The 25,987-nt window shown below is 41.7% G+C and overlaps 1 protein-coding gene across 1 annotated transcript in view; it reads right to left on the bottom strand.

Moving 5' to 3' along the window:
* LOC111218511 (unconventional myosin-X-like) overlaps positions 1–17,909 on the bottom strand; it is a 55,028-nt gene extending 37,119 nt beyond the window's left edge. The window contains exons 1-2 of the mRNA XM_022740846.1: positions 17,849–17,909; positions 3,123–3,221 (exon numbers count right to left, since the gene is read on the bottom strand). Coding sequence (XP_022596567.1) covers positions 3,123–3,221; positions 17,849–17,869 — 120 coding nt within the window. The 5' untranslated portion in view covers positions 17,870–17,909. The remainder of the gene's footprint in view (positions 1–3,122; positions 3,222–17,848) is intronic.
* Between the last annotated feature and the right edge of the window lie 8,078 nt (positions 17,910–25,987).

The raw sequence follows: 25,987 nt of genomic DNA, 5'->3' as shown, positions 1-25,987 counted from the left end.
AAAAACAGGCAACAACTTTCTTATTGATATTGCCTAATTTGGCAGACAGCAAACCTAATCCTATAAATATTTGTTTACCACACACTCAGACACAGATACTCACAATAATGTTTGTGTGAGCATGTTGCTTATCACGCTAATGAATGCACATCACTGACATTAAGGCTCACATAATGGCTCCATTGACTAATAATCCAGAAAACACTGAAGGGCCATCAATGACCTATTTAAACCTCACAGACTGTATGGCTACAGGGCCTGGACTACTTGGGAGGAGAGAAGTCTCATCTCTTTCATTCAGGCTAAAAGACAATTTGTTAAGAGCAAAAGAAACACCTGAAGAGAGAGCAAAGGGTTTATGGTATGAGCTATATGTATGTGAGCAATATGCACTGTATGTGCCAAATGATTCATGCATAAAAATGGTATTTGGGCCTTGTAGAACAACACAGTCTAAGATCGTTTTATTGTTCTATAAGATGAAGATGACATCACCAGCAGCAGCTATTTAGTTCAGGTGACAGAGGCTTCCTGCTTTTCTTTACATGTGCACCCGTCTGGGGATAACTCACACACTGTTAATCCAGCTGGTGCCATCTGGCCACAGAAAACACACACACACACACACACACACACACACACACACACACACACACACACACACACACACACACACACACACACACACACACACACACGGATGCACTCAAACACACATCGCCACAAGACATTCAGCTCTCAGCTTCAGTGTGTCTGCTGCTTCTTCAGGCCCACTCAGGTCTGTGGTGTATCACAGATGAGACAGTGATGAATGCTGATATGATGGTTAATGTGAAAGCAGCCAGCTCAGTTTGTTAAAGCCGAGACAGTGTATGTAAGGACGCTCTCCGGCGTCTGCAAGCTGAGCACTCAGACAGGGAGCAGCAACTCGGTATGAGCTCTGAAGCAATGAATAATGGTATATACCACTCCCTGAGGGGAAAATGTTGCCAGGATACATTTACCAAACCCGTGGGTGTAAAAAAACACCAGGACACAGACAAAGACAGACTGACGGAAAACTCATATGAATAATAGTGTGAGTTTTCTAGAGGAGAAGGATTAAGTGAAAGATTGTGTCTGGATCAGTAAATGCCAATAAACCTCAGCAGATATGTAATCCAGGAACAGGGATCACATAAGGTCAGCCAGGGATCCTGGAGGTGGAGACGGTCAGTTTCTCGGTCTCACATTCCTGTCATTGTGGCTGCATAGTCTTAGGACTTGGACACAGAGGAAGCATCCACATGTCTGGCCTGATGACTAACACATCCTGAGCTCACATATGAGGATCATATGAGTACACAGTCTAGCTTCAGGTCAGCTGCAACGCTGTGGTCCAAATCAGTCCCAAAAATGCCATGCCACGCAACCTCAGTGTTATTCTTTTGAAGGTGGTGAGATGTTTTTTAGACCGAGTACAGCATCTGTGGTATTCAGTTATATTTAGACAATAAATAAGAAGTGGGGGCCTCATTCCTTACTCAACCTCTGACCTGGTGCTGTGATAGATGGGGTTTCCATTGGTCAGAATCACCCCCTACCCCTCTGACAACACATGGTTGACTTCTCACACTTCAACCATCCCCAGCACTCACCACAGAAACATCATTAAAATATAGAGAATGGACATAGATGAGATCATATGTTCCCTCTCACACATCTTTTTATAAAGCTCTACCTTTGATACAAAACACACGATCCGATCCGATCCGATCCGATCCGATCCGATCCGATATGATACGATATGATACAATGCAACTTTTCTTCTTTACCATAAATATTAGCAAAACAAGATGCTCTGGATATCTACTTTCATTCCTCAGTGGGACAAAACAACGACATTTTTTCTTTTGTCTATTTCAGTAATATTTTATGTAATAGTATTAACTTGATGTGGAATATTGAGAACCAGCATACCATAATCAAATTTGAGAAAAAGCTTAACATTATGATGTTATTAGCTTAACATGTTAATGAGCACTTACATATTCAGACATCCAAGAGCCACAGAACAACATAAGAATGTATTTAAAGTTGTGTTTGACTGACAACTTTAAGTGCAATATTCGCTCTTCCTGCAGCCCTTTGTTACACTGACGAGAGCAGTGAGAATGTTGCCAGACATAATGCCAAAATGCTAAAAAAAGCTCCCATGAGCCACAGGCGTCCTTCTTCAGATCACCAGTGAAGGGCTCCAGTGAAGGAATAACACGGAGCCTTGGCTTGTGGTTGGGATGACAGATGTGAGGCAGAGGCTGGATGTGGAAATTATGCTATATGTCTAGATCCTGTGGACAGAATTAGTCCTTGGGCCATACCTTGTTCCTTCCCAAGGCCCTGATCCGATCAAAGACCGGCGGCTGAGTTCAAGGTTGGAGCTAATGGACAATTGTATACCCAGTTCATCTCTTTTTTTATGCATAAAAGCATTCCGCAAGATAAGAGCTGTGCTGGAAGCTCTGTTTTGATTTACACTCTCCGACTCCCCTTCTAACATTGTGTTAGACGCTATTTTTTTTTTTTAAACGTCCATCGTCACCACTCTCTCTCTCTGTCTGTCTGTCTGTCTCTCTCTCTCTCTCTCTCTCTCTGCCGCTCTAACAGGATTTCCTCCAGACACAAAGACCACCATGCGCTGCCAAACAGATAAGCTCAGGCCAATGACTTGTCACAAGGAGCCCATTCCTGTCATTCTTACTTTATTACAAAAGGTGTTGATCCCACAGCTGAGTCCTGAGATGAAACATGTGTGCAAACAATTAACTCTCACATATACACTGCACTACTCCCTTCACATATTATAGTTCACCCCTGTACATTTTAATAGAAACCGAGGGCAGATTTTACATGTACACTCATCAGTCATAGCCTATGAGATATTTGGTGTCAACCTTAATGTACTGATATGATTTTTTCACAGGCTTTGGCTTCAAAAAGCGTTTCCTTGCCTTTAGGGTGGTCTTGCAAACATCGTGTGAATCCCTAATGCTCCTTGGTGCAGAGAGAGCACACAGATGAGGGTTTGAAGTGAATCATTGGCAGCATTAATGGTTCAGCGGGGAAAAAATAAGTATTCTTACCTTCCCATAGTCGGTGGTGAGGACCAGGGAGGAATCATCACAAGAGCTGACGGTGGAGGGGAGGAGCTGCTCTTTGTGTCTCAGCCAGACACGGGCCCCCTGCAACACAATAGCCAGCAAAACACCATTAGCATCTGGACACAGGACTCATATTGGAGTCATCCGTTTCATAAGAAACTATGGACATTTGCATTTCAAACACATTTTAGAAGCTAAGCCGATGCTATTGACACATGTGTAGCCCATTACTAGAAACCAAGGAAGGCAAAGGTCAAACCAGAAATAAATAAAAGAAATATTCCTGGCCATATTTAGGTTTATTTTGGATGTGTCAGGTGAGTAATACTGTAACTGTTTAGTTAGAAGAGTCAGCAGAAAGTACGCCCTCTGGTTTTTCTTCTCTCACTGTCTTTTTCCATTTTCCCTTTTTCTCTGCTTTGCCACATAGCTACTTGCTCACCACACCAGACTGGCACAGTTATCCTCTTATTAAACTGTCATTGACATTTAGTGGAGAAAAGTTGTTTGCCAGGCCTGCATGCTGAGGGTGTGCCTGAGACTAAAACTACCGCTCAGAGAAATACAAACTCAGTAAAACTGTCGGAAAGACTTTCAGTCTTTGATTGTGGGGCTAATTTACTCCATAAAGGAGAAGAATATTGCCGTAAGTGAGTGTTTGCCACTTTAGCAAATCAATCAATACAAATGTTTCTCTGCCTACCATCCTTTCTTCTTTTCTACATTTCAATGGGGCAAACCACAGCACACACTTCTCACCATTTACTCAGATCAGACCCTGGTTCCAGACAGAGATAAACACCAACTCTACAGCTGATCTGGGCGGCCTGGTCTCCTGTGTTTGTGTATCCATGTGAAGTCACTGACCTTCCCAGACATGTTTGTTAGCAGCTCAGTAACCGGGAGCAATAACAGGAATCTGAGGCTGATTGCTCAAACGGTCATTTCCTTACAGTGGTGGAAGATACACTTTGAAATGAGAACACCTCTGCAGTCTTATATGGTAGTGTGACTAAATCCACATTTGTCAGGGTAAAAAATAACAAAAAAAAAAACTTTACATTACATTACTTACATTTTAGAAAATGCTTTCTTGTCAAGAGTGAAGATACAACTCTCATGTCTATCTGTTAAATTCAAGGCTACAGCCGGCGGCTGGTTAGCTTAGCTTAGCATAAAGACTGGTGACAGACGGAAACAGCTAGCCTGGCTGTGTTTTACTTCAAAAGGTAACAAAATTTGTCCACCAGAACCTGTAAACCAGCAGCGGTGTAAAAATGACAATCTGTTGTCTTACAAGGGATTGTGACAGTGGTACTGCTCTTCTCACCTTACAAAAAAGTCTCAAAATGTGTAACTTTTTCTCCGAGAAGCCTGTTTGTATTTCCTCAGTCTATTCTCTTAACTATAAGTAATGTGACCCAAATTGAACATTTTGGTTTTGAATGTAAGACTTACAGGCTATACAGTATAAAGAGATTTGGCCTGAAAGTCACCCTCTCTTGCAAGAAGCTTTGACCAACCAAACACCATTATTCATCAAAAGTGCCACCATCACGGTGGCCGGGGTAAACACAGAGCAAAAGGGAATTGTGTGTCCAACAGAGCATAAAAGTGGAGAAATCAATATGCATGGATTCCTCTAGGAAACCTTATACAAGGTCACCACTTCCAGACATCAATCCTCATTAAGTATTAACAACAGGCTGCCACGTGTGCACACACACACTCACATCTACAAGGCACAAATGCGTTTGCTTCCAGTGTCAGGACAAAGATCAAGATGCTTTGGTTTAATACACAAGATGTTTATGTGAAATACATTCCGCTGAATCACAGAGACAAAGAGGGAACTAGTCCAACATAAAGAATTATTCAGAATCCATTAAATTAACTTGCTCAACAGCTCAGAGTGACGACTGGCCTCTGGTCTTTCCTTTATTTTGTGATTAAGGCTTCCTTCTTAGACAAAGGGTCACTCAGTCCAACCAGCCAGTCTGAAAACCTACTTCCATCATCAAGGATTTTTTTTTTTTCAGTCAGCCAATGGAGCGCAGCTAAATAATGTGGCTCTCTCAAACCACAGGGGACAGCGGTGAGTGGGATAAAGGGGTCGTGTAAATTAGGAGGAGGCTGAGGGGGGAGAGAGAGAGAGAGGGGAAAGAGGAAGGGTGCAGACACCTGATAATGTCCCGCCTCCCATTGTCTGGAAAAAGGCAGACAAACATCAGGACACAAATATAACAGAAGTATTCACCGACACGTGGCCTCACATTAACACAGTTTCCATATAATGTAAGACGATTGGTGGCATCCAAACCAGTGACCAACTGTGTCTGCCTGGTACCAGTTTGGCATGCATGAACTGTTCAGTGAAAAGCTGCTTCACATGAGTTCACTGAAGTCCAGTGAGGAGATTAATAGTGCTTACTCTATAGATTTTAAGAAGATCAGTTGCTGTTATGTAACTGGAAATCACAGGGGCTTGAATTAGGCCGAATATTACTGGTACTCTTCATTTTGTGGAGGTTTATTTTATGTGTTTGTAACTGGAACAGTGGAGCTGACAAACTGCAGAAACATGCAGGGAGTAGGTTGTAGTAATAGGTAATTACATGATTTGTTAAATAGAATAAGACAGCAGGCAAGTCATGACATGGAAAACAGTGGGATGGTCTATAATACAGTGTATTTGTACACCACAACCCAGTGTTGCTGCTATTAAGAAATTTCAGTGACGCAAAATAGTAAAGGAACATTTTTTCCGAGAACTTGGTCCAGTAGCTGAGTCAGAATCTTGGAGGTTCTCCAATCATATGAACAGGGACTTTCTCAAGAAAGATGCCTAGTCACCAGCTGAAAGATAAAGACAGATAAAACTCTCCAGACAGCATGCTTTCCAGTAATTCACATAATAAACGGTTCATTGAGTGAGTCAACAGTAGACTATATGTTAAACCAAAAGTCAGCAACAAACTGACCCATAGAGACGCTAATGCTGGCTTGGCTTGCTGCACCAGCGTCTGCGCAGTGACTTGCTCTCTGGAGAACTGCCCACCGGGCACTATAATTAAAATTGGGCAAAAACAGCTACATCAGTACTACAACAAATCATTTTTTACCTCACATGTGTTTTGTTTGGCATAGAGGTTTTTATTCATCTGAACATTTTAACATGAAAAAATACAGACTCTATTTTTTGACATAATACTCTAGCAGTATAATTCTAAAAATAGAAAAAAAAAACAGTTAAAGTAACATCTAAAGGCAACTATGCAAACATAAAAAACAGTCAATTAAAAACCTTCCAGTTCCAGATACAAACCCTGTTCTCTGAGACGTTGCACCCTTAATGTAAACAAATTTAAGTGTTGAGCTCACATTTCTGAGATTTTAACTCTTCAAAATACACACACTTGACACAGAGTCATCACAGAATGAGGAAGCATTCATCACTTTGTCTTGTGAAAGTAAAAGTCAGCTGGTGTGCCAGGTGAAATAAAGGCCATTAGCTGTGGGGAAGGGTCATTTTATCCCACAAACATATTGACATGTAGGTATGTCTTAAATAAACACAGGCATTTGTCTGGTTAACTATCAGCCAGTAAGGTCTAAGTTGGTAGAAGTGGTGGGGTTCTCCAGGGACTAGACAAGTCAAGAAAGCCAACACCAGATGTGTTTGTCCATTTGTTTGTGTCTTTGTATATGTGAGCGCGCGTGTGTGTGTGTGTGTGTCTAAAGTCTCTGAAGCCAGAGGGTATAAAGTCGGGATGAATTGTCTCAGCAACAGATGGTCTCACTAAAACTCCTCCCCCTTGTCCCCTCCATCTTCAGGAGCTCCGTCACTAAGTCAAGACAAAGGCAGCCACCTCTGACTGAGAGCTCAGAAGTTAACCAGGCAGAAATATCCCAAACAAAGGCCAGCTGGGACGCAAAGGGACACAAATATCAGACTTGAATCACCTGCTGTAGCACAACTGACTACTCTGACTAAACTATAGAAAACAATGTGTGAACTTCTCACATAATAATAATTGGAAAGAATCGTGCTCGCTTGCTAATGAAATACAGTCTTCACAGGGTTTAATTATCAGGTGTCAGTTAACTCTCGTGCCTTTGGTAACCAGGTGTTTTAATAGCCCCATTAAAAAAAACACAGCGGATGCTGCTGCCATGACATTTCCAGCTCGGGCTACTTTCAAATTCTTAATGCTGCATGTCACTGAGCATGTGTAGCCCTGCTGAGGCTGAACCGACTGACAATGGTGATCTGATCCACTGACACGGGCTGCACAGCGACGTCCCATCATGCTTTCTGACACAAGAAACCACTCGGGCTGAATGATGTGATCTCGGAGCTGGAGGCTTGAGTTTCTGATGCTTGCATAATGACATCCAACTCAGAGATTTGCTAATGAACATGCCTTAAATATTTAAGGGCATACACAGTACAAGGTGCCAAGGCTCTTTCTCTGCTGTCTGGCGTAGCATGAGCGCAGCGGGTATCAGGTGATCGCAACAGCCGGAACAAAAGAAAGCTAATTAACTCAGCCTGACTTGGACACAGTTGAACAATTAGTTATGATAAGCTAATTTCTTGGATCATAGTGTGGTTTCAGGGCGAGGTGAGTGGACGCCTGCCCAGGCAGCGGACAGCAGCGACCGGCTGCTGGTGTTGCAGTTAGGGCCGACTGCTGGCCAGGACAGACGCCTGGCTGAGGGATGAGTACAACCAACTTGATTCCTGAGAAGCATCTCGTTTGTTGCGGAGGATAAACGATTCCACCAGGAACACGCACAAATGCCAAACTAACTGTTGCTGCTTTCACTTATCATTTTCAAATTTCCTACTTTCTGTCTCTTCATTTATGTTGTTTTTTATATATTTGCTTTGCAATCTTGTTTCAGAACAAACTAAGTTCTCTATGACCTACTGTATCCCATTTAGAAACAGATGTTCAGAAATACATCTAACATTCTGGTTCAGCTCGCCTTCTACGCCACGAATACCAAGACGTACCCACATTATCACAAGAATAGAGAGGCGTAAGGCCTAGTCACTAACCCTTTGTGACCCTACTCAGTGTGCCTGGACAGATGTGCAGTCCCAGACAATGAGTGGCTTGGTGACCTGCACTTAAAAAGGTCAAACAGCATATTGATGCTTGATGCTTTCATGTGTATTCATAAGAAATAAGTAAAAATGACTTTGCACACTGAAATATTTTAAGATAAGATGTTAAGATATTTCCCTAACTTGCATGGTTTTGGAGTGCAGGCTGAGACTCGTGCAGACTTGAGGGAAGACTATGAAGAAACCCATGTCATAGTCTGAACAGCACATGTCAGAGATGGAGTAAAAGCTGTTGGTTTTCATATTTCTCAGATACGAGGCTTTTTAATTTGGTTGCAACGGCTTTACACAGAATAATAAAGTCACAGGAATGTTTGTAGCCAGCAGTATTTCAAAGCCAGGTTAACAATGGAGAAATCTATTGCTTTATTCATTAAAAAAGGACCCTAAGCCAAATTCAGGGACTGTAACCAAATCTCCTGAATGCTGAGTGAGTGGAATGAGGAGGAATCCGCCAAGTAGCTGGTGAGATTAAACAAGTAGGCTGAGCGCGGCTGGGAGGGGAATCTGGGCAAAGGTCCCTCTGGGTCTTTGGCCACAAGATTTCCAGTGAGGCAAAAGCTGTACATCCCACGAACAGTAAAACCTCAGCAGAAAGTTACTGGAAATAATTTCACGTCGCAACCTCAGGAAGACAGATAGCCTATTAATTATCTTATCAGCACAACAATTTAATTGGTCTTTGTCACACAATATGAAAATGAAAACTAGTTCACTGAATTTAAATGTTTTCATACATTTTCTGCATGTATGTGTTAAACTAATGATATTTTTTCTACTGTTCTGCTGTGCAGCTCCCACTCAGCCAGTCAGGGGTTAAGTGCCATTCTCCGGGGCTCTTCAGACGTGGTTATTGAGGGAAATGAAAAGTGTTTCATTCGCTCTCTTGCACAGATTTTCCATGGATTCAGTTTTGCAGCTCTCAGCTAACATACTTAGCATGAGGTCACCGTTATCAGGCCCATCACATAGTATATAATTACTAAGCATTTTAAAGAATAAATAATTCACAGCGATTTAATACCAATGTGCCTCTGCATGCCCCTTTTACATCTTCTTGTTTCTTTGTTTCCCTGCTGCCACTGTTGTGTCTGCCTGCTGCACAGGGTACAGCCAGTGCCCGCAGCCAGCATGGGGTGAGGGTGGGGAAGGGCAGGGTGGGTGACTGAGGGAAGAAATCAGATGATTAAAAGCAACCTCTAACATCTGTGCTGGAAGACGCATGAATTAATGATGGAGGGAGCAGCTGATCAGAAATTAGCTAATGGAGGAGGAGGAGTCCCATGGGGATGCGGGTTTCCCCCAGTCTGTTGTGAAGGGGGTGGGGGGGCGAAAAGGGTGGAGGGTTCAGTACATCAATTGTTCTTGAGTCCCAGGAACTGCCTGAGCCCCCCGCAGAGGAAGCTAAAAACAGACTTAAAGCGGGATGGCCTGAAGGCAGCGGCCTCATCAGTTAACACTGTGAGGCGACGAGACATGTGGCTCAGTAACTCACTGATGTCATGCATCATTTTCATTATCAAAGGCTGGTTTTGTTAAAGCAGAATGTCAGTTAATGATTAAGTTACAAATGAAACCGTGTCACTAGGTTAATAGAAATGAAACACATGAAGTGCAGCAACAATTTGTAACGTCATCACTGTCCTATAAGCTGTTTTCCTTATCACGATAAATGGAAGAACATTATCATTTCAGCGAGCAAAGCAAGTGTGCGGCGGTTTGTGTGTTGGTGCAGGAGCATGTGTGTTATGTGTGTGTCTGTGTCTGCTTTGTTTTGCAGTGTGTACAGTATGTCTGCTGTCTGTCTATCCCTGTCTCTGTGTCGGGGGCAGGGGAGGGGGCAGGGGGGGGGGGGGGGGGGTTTAGACAGAACCTCCCCCATCATCATCTGATGGTGCTACTCTGTCGTGTTGCTAATGAGTGTATTGAGGAGAATTTGCATAACAAATCACGTCTTCAGGAGCACGACAGAAAGAAGAGGAACACTTGACACTTTACCACACACTCCACTCCTGGCACAGTGTCCTGCTACATCCGTATCCTGTATGGACATATTTCCCTTCCACCGCTCTCAGTATTAGTATGATCCTGTGCTCAGGGTAATGCCACACACACAGAAAAGGTCAAATGATGTGATTACTGCAGATTTGATTGGATTGTCAGCAAAGCTTCATGATGTAGAATATCTACAGAGCTACCTGCCTTGTCCCCTAACCTTCTCTGCACCGTCATATATGTGGCCTGGGTCACACAGCAGGGATCCCAGAGATATTCCAGGAATGCTGCTCAGTCAGGACCGTAAGAGACCGAGGATGTGTGTGTCTGACCGTGTGAGACGTCACTCTTGTTACACTGCCTTTTACCTTCACTCTTATTTCATGCTGTCCCAGAATGATTGTTCTGAATACCGGGTTAATAATTTTGGACATGTCTTACATTGCTGGCACAATTAACTGTTTAATTAAATGACTTAAAAAGGAATCTCCAATCGAGTAATCATTGAAGTTATTGATCACGTAAAAAGAAAATTTGCTGGTTACAGCTTTTCAAATACTTGATGTTGTTCTGTGCACACATGCACGTATATCACATTTTAAGGTCACAATTTTTATAATGGTAGGGACGGAGGGAGCACTGGTGAGCAAAATGACGGCACACAGAAGAAGAATATGTAGAAGATGTGCAGCTTTTTAAAGTTCAATCGTATTCTTTTATCCCGGGTGTGAAGGAAGGCTAACATGTAGAGTCTTGAAAACATGGTACATTCCTCCCCATGTGAGTCTCATTATGTCAGTGTATCATCGCACAAAAAGCCTCAGGCCTGACCACACGCACACAAGCACACACACTCATGTTTAATAAAACAGACTGGGAATGGATGGGAACACTAACAGGTCATGACTGTGGATTGTGCCATGCTGGGTTGTTTGCTTCTGTTAAGCACCGAGGTGCCAGTTAGACTCTTCAGGCCATGGCAGTCAAGGATCACGTAGTGCGGGACGTATACATAAACCCGGCAGGGGCTTGGTCTCATGATGAGGGAGTCAACAATGTTGCAGTTTTTTTAATATAATTTTTCCTTGGGCTATATTCCCTTGTGTTGTGTGTGGAATGTGTTTAACCTACACTCACAGGATGGTTCGAGTTAGAGACACACATACGCCGTTCTGTAATAGGCCGCCTCCATGCGCAATAATCATAGGGGGCTAAAAAAAGGAAAGTCAACATCTGGGCTGGGAACAGTAATCACAGGTTGGCTGTTATTAAGCTGCCAGACGAGACCTCTGAACTGAGAGGATTTAAGCTACACTCATTACCAGCTCACTGTGTCTATCAGGTAGGGCAGCCAAGGTGAAGGCCAACAGATATTTATTGTGTGAGGGTAAGCGGCGATCAACAGGAACTTTAATTTTCTCTGGTTAAGTATCACGGACAAATACACTGAACACACAAATCCGGTAGGATTTGTTAAAGGTTAAAGTCCATCTTTACCTGCTGGTGATGTGCATGAGCATTACTGAAAATCTTCAGGACAGCATACCTGACATGGCAACATGAGGAGACCGCAGAGACATCCAGTCAGCCTTTAGTATGAACAAGTTATCATTCAGAAACCTCCCTGGCGGCAAAGAGAGAGCCGGTCGTGACTGAGGTCACTGCAAATTTAGAGATGTTAAAGGAACAGTTTGAGAGTTTTTGAGAAATACGCATTTTCGCTTTTTATGCCGACAGACCACTCTTGTGTCTGTATGATAAATGTGAAGCTACAGCCAGCAGACATTTAGCTTAACTTGTTCCAGCACAAAAGCCCTGTAAAACATCGATTTGTAGTCTTTACACTTTGTTTTTTGTACCCATTTAAAAGGAATGGGGGGTGGTGGGGGTTGTTTGCCAACAGCTTCACCCACTGTTGCGTTTACAGGACAAAAAGCTCCAGCTACACATTTACCTTACAAACATGAGTGGTGTTGACCTCGGCAAGAATATGAACAAGCATAATTCCCAAACGGTCAAAATATTTCTTTAATAAGTTATTATTTATTAAGTGTTTACAATGAACTAGAGTGAACATAAAAATAAGCACCTCTCTGAAGACAGCAAGTACATGAGCTATTGCTTGTACAAGTCCAGACTTAACTCTCCATTACTGTGCAGTGATTTCTTCATTTCACTTTAAATTCACAGTGTCTGGGGATTTTCTCTCTCATCATAGCCTTGTTGACATGACAAATTAGTGAATCGCCCAAGTGCCCTGAGGTGATTTATATTTCATAAAATGAAACACCCATGACTGCGCTGATAGTGATACACACACACACACACACACACACACACACACACACACACACACACACACACACAGACACATGAAAGACAGGAAGGATGGGCGTTCAAGAGTAGACTGAATGTCATGATTTTTATGAGCACTGTCTTGTGAACCTCCTGCCTTCTACAATTACAACAGTTATTTGATGGAATATTACAACATTCTGGGATACACACTTATTTGTATTCTTGTCGAGAGTCAAATGAGAATACCGATGCCATTCTCGTATCTGTAAAGTAACTGTAAAGCTAGCCATGAGCTAGCCAGGTTTTAGCTTAGTGTAGTTTAGCATAAAGAGTGGAAACAGGAGGCTAAAGCTGGTCTGGCTTTATTCATGAGTTAAAATCATCCAGCCATCAGCACCTCTAAAAGCTCACTAGTTCATATATTTCATCTTGTTGAGTTAATTAATACTAAAAACCAAAATGTAAACACGACAAACTGCTGGAAACTGTTGTGCCTGCCAGTATAGTCCAGAATACAACCGCAACTTTTTTACACTTTGGTTTTTGTACAAATGAAACGGAGAAGAACGTGTGAACTAGTAAGTGTTACCTTTGTGCCAGTTTTCCGCTGTTCCCAGTGCTTCATGCTAAACCAAGCTAACCAGCTGATGGATTGAGGTTGGTTTACTGGACAGATTAGAGAGTGTAATCAGTCTTCTCATCCAAGTCTTGGCAAGAAAGCAAATAAACGTATTTCCCAAAATGTCAAACTATCGTGAACAAGCAGGAAAAAACTCTATGAAAACATCACTTCATTCAGCAGCTGTTTGTCCACCATCATGAGCTAATAGGCAGGAGGAAACGCTTCTCCCCTGCATTATGTGTTGTTGGTGATCAAACTGTGGAAAGATGAAGGTGTTCCTCTCGTCTAATCACTGCAAACATTGACGGCTTTGTCTGAAGGGCTTGGTAATGTAGCAGGTTAAAGCTTAAATCAACAGCATGGTGTCAGCAGGAGGTTATCACAGCACTGACCTCCCCGTGTGTCAGCTTGCTGATAGACATGGGTCAGGTTACTGATAGAGGCACAAGAAATGCAAACACAAGCTAGCGAGGCGAAAAGGCCAGATTCAGGCAATGATCCAACAGTTGATTGGTTTCAAAGCAAAGTTGGCCAGACTACAAGTGTAGAAAAATGTTTGATGCGTCAAAAAGGAAAATTCAAATTTGACATTTTTGTCTATCATGAGCGGTGGCCTCCAAACCTATATCACCTCCGCTAGCACCGAGAAACTGTGTCATTATGAGGATTATCCATGTTATTTGGTGCGTGGTCAGACAATGGCTGTTGGCAATTAGTCCCAGTGCTCTTGTGACAGATTAAACCACCTCCAGACTGTACCAAAGCTGCAGGAGTTCTGCTGACGCACACATAAACCACTGCCTTAATAATACCTCCCTCTGTTTGTTCGTAAACAACCAGCACTGTTAATTCACCACAACTCAGAGACTCTCAGCAGCACTGTTTGAAAATCCCCTAATTTGATGCGATAATGCACACAATAACCACTTCAAGATCATCACAAGTTAAAACAGCTGCTTAGAAATGATTCACAGGAATGCAGGACCCATTAGACCATTTTTGTAGCTTTCCTTCCTTCCTTCCTTACATCCTAGCTTCACTTCCTGACATCCTTCCTTACTCCTTCAGCCTTCTGCATGGCAGGAGTCGAAAGGCAACGGTCTCAGATTCTCAGCTCTCTAAAGTGGCAGCTGGAGGAAGTGACAACTGGGTAGAAAAGACCCGGCCATCGCAAGAAAAAAATAGTCCACCGTCAGGAGCATCAGGCTGGCCTTTCTCACGTTACCCACTACAGAATGCTTACGGAGCATGCCGATCCACGGCACCAGCTTCAAAGAGCCAGACATAAACAGCACATAGAGCTAGGATGGATGTTTCAGGAGTGTGTCTGTCTCTGTGTGTGTGGTGGGGGTGGGGGGCAGTGGTGATGGTGTGAAACCTAAAGCCTTGCCCACCAGCACAGTGCATGGATAAGAGGCGGCCATGACCGGGAATTTCAGGGGTCAGGGCTGGGCATTTGGGATTCCCTCTGTCAGAGTATCTTTGAGAGGATGGAATTTGGTGTGTAATGCAAGGAAGGAGTTAACGGGTGTGGAAAGGTCCTCATGTGGCTTTACAGTGTGTAGCAGCTGCTGCTATAAAAGAACTGATTACCAAGTTTAGAAATGCACATAGCTGGGATTCAGCTTCGTCAACAGGATGTTTCACAAAGACATGAAAAGTTTAATTGGTGCTGTCATGTGTGCGGATGTGTGATTGTGTGTCTGATCTCACTGTGTTTTCATCTGTGAAGAGATAAAAGAGAGGATGAGAAATAATGTATTTCTTTATCTTTTAAGACACATACACACACACACACACATTTGTGGGACTACACAGTATAATGTTCATATTCCCTGACATATGGAAGTCTAGGATGACCAAATCCAACAGCCTGACAAGATCTCTGGCACGCTCCAAGAATTTGTGTGTCTTTTGGGTGACATCCATTCAGAGGACGGATTGGGTGTGGAGTAAAGGCAGCGGCACTGAGGGTTTTATGGTGCTGTGTGAGCTCCTGAGAGGAAAGGCGGCGCCCGATGAACAGGATGGGCTTACAGGATATACCTCTGGGCGCACGCCCTTGTACCTGCCACTCATCTTTACTCTACCACTATCTCTGACCCCGTCACCATCTTCATCATCAGTGCTAACAGTGACATGCCAGGGGAAGCCGTCTCTAGATTTGTACTAGGCAAACTGACCTGAGATGCTGGACAAATGCAGGTCGCCGTTAATTTCAACAAACCTGATCTGCAAAGGAATCCTTTTAGGCCGATTCTGATCTGGGTTCAGTCATATTGTAAATGCACTGACATCCACATCTATAGCTGCCAAGAAAAGATTGATTAACAGTAATTAATCATGCAATATTTATCCCGCTGCACTTGATTTCACCGAGTTGAGTTTAATCCTCGTCTTACTTCACTTCCAGAATTCCCACTTAATTAAATCCACACTGGTAGCACTGTGGCATTCAAATCTCTGGCTTCATTCCATGACCCAATAGTCATTGAAAAACCAGGGCAATCCATTGATTTATTCTAACACAGGTCTGAACAGAGAGGTGAAACACCCAGCACAGATACACCTGGATTGGTACTTGAAGTTGCTCCAGAGCAGCTACAGAGGCAGAGTTTGCTTTTACATGAGTCGGCTGAATTGCCTTTAACTAATACCCCCTGACAAAAACAAATGACCACCCCTTTGAAACTTTATTAAAAAAGTAGTTGACAAAATAATCTCACCGCCATGTCCTTTCAGTAGCTGTTCTGGAGCTTGTGATCGTATAACGAGACCATGCTCAGTTGTCATATAATTGCAGATGCTCAAATTTTTTTTTTTTTTTTTTTTTGTGAGCACTTCAAGAACCTCTCATCTGAGTGACTCACTGCCGAAGATAATTGGACAGGATGAAAAGCTCCAATCTTTTGTGAGATTTTTTGTCAACTACTGTTTTCAAGGTCAAGAATAAGCCTCTCAACATCTCAACTTCACAAAGGTAGAATTCATTGCTGGACTCTAATACAGGATGGAGTGAAATACAGCATTGTGCAAATACTATAAATCAACCTATTCTGACCAAATTACTGTAGAAACTTTGTCCTTCCCAGATAAATTCTGTCGGTCAAGACATGGGACAGCACAGTTTGCCATATCTCAGGATGAAAAGCAATATAATACATAACCACATTAGATAAAGAAAATGGGGTCTGGATGAAGTCAAAGAAATCACTAGGGAAATCTCACACAGTTGGTCCAGGACAAAAGATACACACCAAATTACAACAATGATCTCTGCTGAGCTGAGCTAAAATAATAACCTTCCTCTGTACAGAATATCACTCTAATAAAATCAGATTATGGTCCAAAATCCAGCTCACCCCAATCTGTTTGCTACATGGTTGATTTATACAAAAGATTACAGAAACCCGCAGTTTAGAGATGATATGGTTCTATAACTATATGCCCTTTTGGAAACCAATGCCTTTTATTTTTTGGACTTCATTTTTGTAAGGGACATTGCTCAATCTGACCACTTTCTTTCAAAAACTGACAAGAAGTAAATGGAAAATAACACTTTTCCACAGTGTTTTTACATACAGTAGCTGTGGTCAAACAGGAATCTCTGTCATGTAAAAGAATGGATAACCTCAAATAGCCCAATAACATCCTTATATACCACGCTAAAGCTGAGTATCACTCCTTGTACAGGGTTGATAACTGTTAACAAAGACAAAAAACAACCTTACTCATTAGGCATAAAATACAACTTTTGACACTGTAAAGCCATTGGAAAGGAGAGTGGTATGAGTGAGAGTACGGAGCAGCTCACATAGAAAGAGCCACCTCCTAATATTATTCCCGTACTGAGTCACAGCTCAGCACAGCACTCAGGGGCAGACAGGGCTGATGCTGGCGACAGAAGTACAAGAGGTGAATGGAGGGACCATTAGAAGAGGAGATTCACAACATTAAACACACAAACACACACACTGCCTCTCCCTCTGTGAGTGTGTGTGCCCTCCTCTGAGTCAGAGGGGGATGACAAATCAGACCTATAGCCAGTCTCTATGTGTGTGAGTGTGTTTGTGTCTGGGCTGATTTGCGGATGACACATCCAAACCTGCATGGGCACACACTCAGCATTTATAGGCAGTGTCTGCTGGAGTCTCTGCCACAGATTAAAACTACAAAAGAAAAAAGAAAAAAAAAAAATCAATCTGAGGCACAGAGAGTGCCTGATTGTCAGTAATTAAATTAAGTGGGCAGAACTTAAGGAGATGGCGTAGCACTAGTACTCTTAAATGTGTCGGATGCTTGCTGGGGTATTGAAGTTCCCCCCACTACAGCTGCATCCTGTAGACCAGCGCAGTGCAGGCACACCACCGCTGGTCTGGGAAATATCAGTGGATGAGAAAGCATCACAAACACCTCAAACGCAGAACGTCAATATGAAAAGTTGCGGGTTTTTTTTTTTAATGATAGAGTGAACTTACGCTTTCCAGAGGCTAAAATATGAACTGATCTGAAACAAGCCAGGCTCAGAAACGCTCACAACACAACATGGTAAAACAAAACAAAGAGCCGCCGCGCTCCCAAAATAATTTGAAAGTCACGTTGAAAGTAGCGAAGCAAATACACACGCAATTGATGCATGAAGAAAGTAAGCTAACTTACCTCTACAAAGAAAGTATCCATTTTAACCGGTGCCCGACCTCTCGTCCCTTTGTAGTCTGAGTTCAGGGTACCACAGCTGAAGAGGAGGAGAGGAAGCTGCACTCCCGAATGATTTCCATCCGCTTCGCTAAAATTTATTTATTTTTTTTAAAGTTCTTATTTCCGTAAACCCTTGTTCAGTTGACTCTACAAATCAGACGCGAGACATTTTAAGTTCCTGTTGTCGGACACTTCAGTTGTGGCTGTTCTCCTATGCGTTTGTTGAGTGCCCCGAGAAGCCGCTGTGGTGCTGTGCTGCGTCTCCGCTGTCTACTTATTTCAATGAACCCGGCACATTATGCAGAGGGGAGGAGCCTGCAGGGTCACAGACCTCCCCTCAGCATACGCCCTCTTTGTGTGCATCTTTACAAAGGCTCTAATCATTTTAAAGGATGTGCACATTTCCCCTGTTTTTACACACGTTTACTGTTTACTTAAGACATGGGTATTTAAGACAGGAATAAGCGTACAAGGGGAGGTATTGTTTCAGGCCAATTGCTTCTGCATATAGATTTCACTCCCAGTTATCCAAGTGTATATGTGACAGACTGAGGATAAGACGGATCATTATTTTGACTTCCTCCTTTGGGAAAAATAAACTGAGAAGGAAGAGGAAGAGGCAGATCAGGGGGAGGGGGCAAGCCGGCTTTATTTTAGTCAGTGATTGTTTACCAAGTGATGTGGGTCTCAGGACATGTGCAGTCTGATTTTTTGTACAGTGTGTACAGTGTGTGTGTGTGTGTGTGTGTGTGTGTGTGTGTGTGTGTGTGTGTGTGTGTGTGTGTGTGTGTGTGTGTAGGACATGGGTAAACCAACTAATATTGGACCAATAGATGAGACACTGGCTGGTGTATTGTAATTTAATGTGTCTCTATGGTAACCAAGTAGCCAATATCAAAGTGACAAGTACTTCTTTTCACTCTTACTTCATGACAAGTTCATTATAACCTGAAAACGCATAGACTTTGCCAACATTTAACCCACAAGAGTCTGACAAGCTCACATGTGCCAAAAACAACTCAGAAATAACTAATTTTGTGGTCATTAGCTTTTAGCTAATTGTTTTCTTTTTGGTTCCCTGGCACATATGTAAACTCTATTGTTGAATTTCGCAGTTCTCACCAACCCACAGACAGCAGGTTCATAAGCTTGGACAAGCCAGGTGTAGAATTATAGCATCAAACAGAGGTTGCTGAGGATGAACTATGCTGAGGATGGATAGAGACCAAAACAGAGTGAACATTGGACTTGCATTGGTCAGGTGGGTAAAGGAGATTGAAGTGATTGAATTTCTGCCTTGTGTTATTTTTTGCACATTTGACCACTGTATTTGTTAAGTGTGTTCCTATTTATTCAAATAGGCCATATGCTTACTGTACAGACATTAGCTGTAAGACATTAGCTGCAGACATATAGATGATATACACATCGACTGTATGGTGGCTGTGTGTGTTATGAGCGAGCTCACACTGTGATATCAAAACTCACAAAGGACTCCTGGTCTTTCTGATGTCTCAGTCCAGCCTTTTCTCTTTTGTCTCTGTGTGTCAATGTTGTGAAGTCCTTTTTTTTTCTTTAGCACTAAGGGTGAATTTGCCTCTGTGAGACACCAGTCATTTCTTTACATCGATTTTATATGTAGTCGTGTCACTTCTTAAATTCACTTCATGTCCAGACAGAATATACAACAAGTAACTGCTAACACATGTTATCTTTCTGTCTTTGTGCCCCCTAATGGTTAAGAATCAGTCCACACTGCTTTAAAGCCAAATATAACTGACATCATTACAATTATTTTTTGGACATGTTTTTAGGTTAGCTTCTTTACAGTAACCATAGTAGTCTAATAAATATCATTTATTCCTGTAAGACTCACAATTACCAATTGTAATTATTTATTTTTCTTTAAAAAACAAATGTTTTTGTTCTTTTTTCGTGTAATTTGTTTTTAATTTTATTCTCTAAATATCCATTTTTTTTCACGGGTAAAGAAAAAGAAAAATTTAATTACACATTTACAGATACTTTTGAGAAAATAATTACTTCTACACACGGTGAGATTAGAGCACAGAAGAAAACAATTATCTCTGGAAGATTATTGACGGGAAAGCTTGCAAACTACACAGTGAAGATGAGTGTACATTATATTGTACATGTTCTCCACACTCACCAGATGGAGCCTTACTGGTTGTATTTTAAACTTATACAATAATTTCCAATGAACAAGAGGAAATACACAAGCATCTTAATCTGTGACCTTATGCCAGTAAGATCAGCCACCCAGTCCTGACCTGTGGATAACAGAGGATAGACTAACACAAGTTAATCTATATGCTGCAGTCATGCAAGAGATCCAGCCTGGCAAATTGTGTTGTGTCTGTTATGTAATCCGTGTTGACTGTACGGTAGCTAATAGAGCAAAGCTTAAGGGTTTCTAGCACCCAAACGCAACAACACAACAATTCAGCAGATGCAGTTCAAAGATTTATTCATTTAATATTGTTTTGTTAATATTCCCACTTTGTTGGCAATATGGGATGTTTGTTTTTTATTAATACAACCCTGCTCAATGTCAATGTCCAATTTCCCTAAGTAAGTAGTGGATAAATAAAATAAGGACACGAACAACTTGTGTTCCTTTAGTAGACCAAAGGACAGACCCTAAATCTTGCAAGTGCTCTTGAATTTATCCTTGAACTACTGACGTGAAGGTGAAATCATGGGATTGGACAAGCTCGTTGTGGTGAGTTAGTAATTCCTGATTATAAGGACAGGAGCAGCTTTTTACAGGAAAAGTCCAGTCATTGTTTATTGTTCCCCTAAGGACTTAAAGAGAGTAATACTAGAAAAATCCACTGTGCCACAGCTAGTCAACCGCTCAGAGACCTTTTGACCGTGGCACGGCTGGCGGAGAGCTTGTCGTCTCAGAATCACCCTGATTCCCTGTCCAAAACAGCTGCTCTGGTTCTCTGCAATGCCACCCAGATTAATCAGTATATGTTGGTTACTTCACTTTAATACAATCCTCTCTCACTCACTTCAAGTTTTACTCATTTTTGTACAAACTGTGCAAAACAATAATAAAGCAATGTCCGTCCCTGATCTAATGGTACAGAAGATATTTAGTAGAATCATAGTTATATCACATATGCAATTATCAGTAATGCAACAATATCATTTACAGCATACATTATTTGAAAGCATATATAAAAAGCACGGCTAAAATTTCTTTGTAATGTCACAACATTTGGAGTTGTGAGTCTATGTAATACAGAAGAATATGTATTACTAGTTGCAGTGCCTGTTATTTTTTTTAATTTAGTTATAATGAGTAATTGTTCACCATGATTACTTTAAGTTACACTCTGATTTTATGAACCTAAACTCAGTTAACTATGTTTAACTGTGTTTAAATGTGTTTTTGGAGGAGGCTTTAGATTTTGTGAGTAAGAGTATATTTGATATCAGAATAAGCTTTTTGCAGGGAACGGTTCACATCCTGTCCCAGGTGATTTGACCTTAATCTTAAAATCAGAGATGAATGCCAGCTTTGACTGAAAGTAGACAAGCTGGTGAGGATATTGAGCATTACACCGACTAAGCGTTACGCATTACACATTTGCCAAAATCAAACAATAGTGAAAGAACTGCTCTTTGCATGAGCTGGCAAGCAGAAAGTAGATTGTGTGTAAGAGCTTTCTTTCTCTCTACCTGAGGAGGACAAAGAGAGCGAGAACAAAACATCCATTTGGTCATCAAGATCCCCAGAGGCACCGGGGGAAGGGATGAGGATCACAGACCTGCTGTTTTTGACTCCTCCATCAGCCCTATAGGTCGACATATGCTGGTTTGGTCCTTTGAGGAAAACAATTGCACAGGTGAAGTATGAGCAAAGCTTTTGAAGTCTTTTCTTCCACTTATGTGGGTTCAATATCCAAAGTAGTGGAGGATCATCGCAGCAGGAAAATGGCGCCCACTATTGCAGAGGAAAACCTCCCAATTTTAATAATTTTTTTTTAACAAGGAGAAATCTGTATTTTCAGACCAAGCACAATACCATTCTTACCTCTAAATAATAGTAGATAAAACAATATCTTACACCGCTTTCACTACAAAGGTTGGGATCAAAGTAGTGGGACTTGTGGTCTTACACCTAAATTTACTTTATCTTTTCTTCTTATCTGCTGGCTTTTCAACATATTGCTGTCAGCTTCAGAGGGGTATTTGGATAACAGCATACGTCAAAGTTTATGCTTGCATTAAAAGTTTTCAGTGATGGTTGAAAATTAAAAACAGATCTGTGACCCTATACATACCAGTGTGACCACAGGGGGAGACAGCAGGCATACCATAAATGGACACAAAGATCAGGTCTGCCAGAATGAAACTAGACATTTGTGTTCAGTGCACAGAATGTATTAAACCATAAGCAGATGTAATTTCATTATGGAGGACAGTTATCAGGCTCTCACCCTACAAGAGTTACCAAGGCAACCAGCAGTCTGTCATTTTCATCATATCAGTGAACTTTACAAGGGGCAAAAAAGAAGGACCAAGGAGAAAGAGAATGGGGTTGTAAAAAGTTTTGTAGTGCTGTATTGTACAAGCTGCAGAATGAAGCTCGTTGAGGCAGCTCACATACTGATCTGCTGGACCATCTTTGCCACCACTTCCTGCTCTTACAGCATGTGGTGCATTTGTGGAAAGATCTGTGGTTTCGGAAATGGTCTCTACAGCCGCATGTAGTGGCAACAACAGACAGAGCCAGCCTGAGTCAGGCACTAGGTATACCTCAAGCAAGAAAACACAGCTTTTTCATGGACTCCTCCAAACAAGGGCCAAAGACAAGAGGTCATGTGACCAATTCAGATCAATCTTCCGGCTCTATCATATAAATGTCTGATTAAGCGTGAAAACGGAACATGATGTGATGAATTGTGTGTTTGGAGGTCTAATGGAGCCCCCTCCCTCCGTGGCAGAGAAGACCTCAGGCAAAGTCGTTCAGGTCAGGTGAAGGACCCTTTTGCAGCCTCATGTCAAACAATGGGTAAGTCTGGAGGTCTCATTGAGTGTGAATGATTGTTTGATTAGTTGTTGTTTTTTTTTCCCACCATGAGTTGTTAGTCACAGCCAGACCATGATAATCACTTATCGTGGTTTGATTATGTAAACGGCAGCCATCCATGTATTATTGCCTGAAACCTGAGTGCCAGCTGACAACAAGCACAAACATTGATCCACCCTCAGTAATATCATTATAGCACCATCTGCTTTTTAATGATTTATCCTCAAAGTCAGCAGCAACACTGTCAAGCTCAACAATTTTCAAATGTTGACAATTCTGACGCAGTTTCCAGTTATTCATCTGGAAATATCAGACAAATGTTACTGGTGCCAGGCCAGCAAATATCGATGTGATTTTACTGAACTAACTAAAATGATGTTTCAAATCTGTAAGGATTCTTATTGTTGGATTACCCTAATGAAACTGACCATTGCTTCTTCGTCTTCCAGGATGGGGGCTGCAGCGGATTATTGGACACACCCAGGGAACAAAGAGAAGAGGGAGGGACTGAGGGAGGGAGAGGGTGTAAAATTGATTGAATGTGATGTAGTTTCGCCAAGATGGATGGGAAAAGGAGAGAAGAAAACACTCTGATAAAAACGGAACATCTAACAATATAACAAAGGTGATTCAATCTATATTGGATCACTCTTTGCTGGCAGCGTGGCATTAATGTGTAAATATGGTCGATGACAAATCCTGGTGCCACATTTATTAAATTATGTGGCTGATCCTGAGACAGCACATAGCCAACAGGTCTCCCACTGAAAGCATTACTGACACCTACGTCAACAGTAATGCTGCTGTTTTTATGACAGAGACTGTGAAACGAAAATATTCTGTAAGTGATAATGATTCAGTGAATTCAATTACTCAATTGTTTTGTGTTATAGCTCTCTACTGTGTGTTTTCCTTTACCTCTAAGAAGATGCACATAAAATCAAAATCAATGCAAATTTAAGCTAATCAATTGTAATTTTGTAGATGTTTTTTTTTTTTAAATTCTATATTGCATGAAGAGTTATTATAGAACAAAGTCACAGCCCTGCAATGTATGGATTTAATGCAGCAGGGAAGGGAAAAGCAAACACATAAGAACAATCGTTAAATAACAAACAGAAAGAGCCTATATCCAAGTTAGCTGTGAGGTAATACTTACTGTATACACAGCAGTGCTTTGAATTGACAACATGCTCACAACGACAATACTTGCTGAAGTTTGTGCACATCTGCTGTTCCACCATGTTCACCATCTTTCACTTGGTAACACTTGCAGCTAATTAGAATTAAACACAATGTGGAGTTGAGGCCGATAAGAACATCATTCACTTTGTATTTGACATTGATGATGGTGCTGCATGAAAAAATAAAGAATCACTATAGACAAAGCCATTAGGAAACATCCCCTGGAAACCATAGTATTAAATTGTGTCTAAATCCAGTTAGTAGATGCGCAGATATCTACCACTGGTTAACTGAAACCTTTGACCTGCAGATGGCACTATATAAAAATCAGAAGATCACTTGAATCAGCAGGATTCATCCTCCAAGGACCATGAATGTCTGTACAACATTTTGTGGCAATCTTCGATCGGAAGAACGACATTAATCTGATTACGGTCACATACTAAGCCACTCCATCAGCTACGATGGTTTGAGTCCCAGCAGCAGGACTTCACAGTATATCTCAACACAAGCATTCCTCCTCGGACTTACGAGCCCCCCAAACGCATACCATACCTTCCTTAAGGCTGAAGAATGAGGGCCAGCTCACACACTTCCCATGCTCCCCCGCACTGTTGACTTCCTGTTTATTTACACAGCTTCATATTTCAATGCTCCCACAGTGAGATTGTATTCTAATCTCTCTCTGTTCCTATCCAAGGCTTTCATTAAGGAACCTGAAAAATTGTGCCAAGGATGCGCACAACTGCTGAGTTAAATCAGTCATAAAATGCAAACATGGCAGTGGTCCTTTGTCATGTTAGTGGAATGTTTTTGTTTATTGTTTAGTTTCTCAGAACAATTTACTCTGAGAGTCCAGAGTATTAGCCTGTGTGAGTCCCACCAGTGACTCACTGGTCATTCAGAGCCTGAGAAAACACAGTGGGTTCATTCCTCATTGCATCCTGAGCTCAGGACTGATATAGAGACCTGTGGGGAATTCTGCCGCGATGTCTCATATCACATGATTCATCTGCTCCAATCACAGACAGCTCAGCATTTAGCTTTCCCTGAACTGAACCACCACTAATCAATGAGCTTTACCTCATATGTTTACGTTTGCCAAAGATATTCACTGGTTTGAAACAAAGAAGCAAAATAATCAAACTTGAAAAAAAGGTTAAAAAAAATTAATTCTACAGGCCATCTGCTTGAAGATGCTCTTAACCTAATTAACATTTTTATCAGTAGTACACAATGTATAGTGACTTTACTTAAAGGTACAATATGGTACTTTTTCTGCATTAAGAATTATACCTATTTTATATATTTTGTTGAGTTTTGTACTTACATTATCCCAAACGTTTCAAGCAATTTTCAAAAAAAATTTAATCAAGGTAGTAGTCTCTTCCATTTCCATCATATCGCCCCTACGCATGCGTCATCGTTGTGGTTGTATGACAGAAGTGGTCAATGTTGATTTTCAAAAGTGCACAATGCACTTTTTAGATCTCGGTCATTTACTATATATTTTAATTGGATGAAGGAGTGAGTCATCAGGCATCTAGATCTTAAGTTATCAGAGAAATGAGCTCATCAGAAGATTTGCAAACATTAGCTGCAGCTTGGCTCGCAGCCCCTCCGAGACGTCCTGCGTCTGCTGAACAGCATCAGGGAAACATCATCTTTTATATGAACCTGCTTTATTCAGCAGATTTAATTACTGGGTGTGTTTGCCTTGGAGAGGAAGACAGCTCTGAGGATATTTTGGTTCAAAACCTCCTGAATGTGTGGATCATAAGTTATCAAAGAAACAAGCTGAGCAAACATTAGCAGCACCTTAGCTCACAGCCCCTCCATGACAATTTGTA

Source organism: Seriola dumerili, unplaced genomic scaffold (genome assembly GCF_002260705.1).
Source record: "Seriola dumerili isolate Sdu_G_001 unplaced genomic scaffold, Sdu_1.0 BDQW01000052.1, whole genome shotgun sequence".
Lineage (NCBI taxonomy): Eukaryota > Metazoa > Chordata > Actinopteri > Carangiformes > Carangidae > Seriola > Seriola dumerili.
Note: the sequence above shows the minus strand (reverse complement) of the source record. Positions and strands in the feature narration are given on the sequence as shown.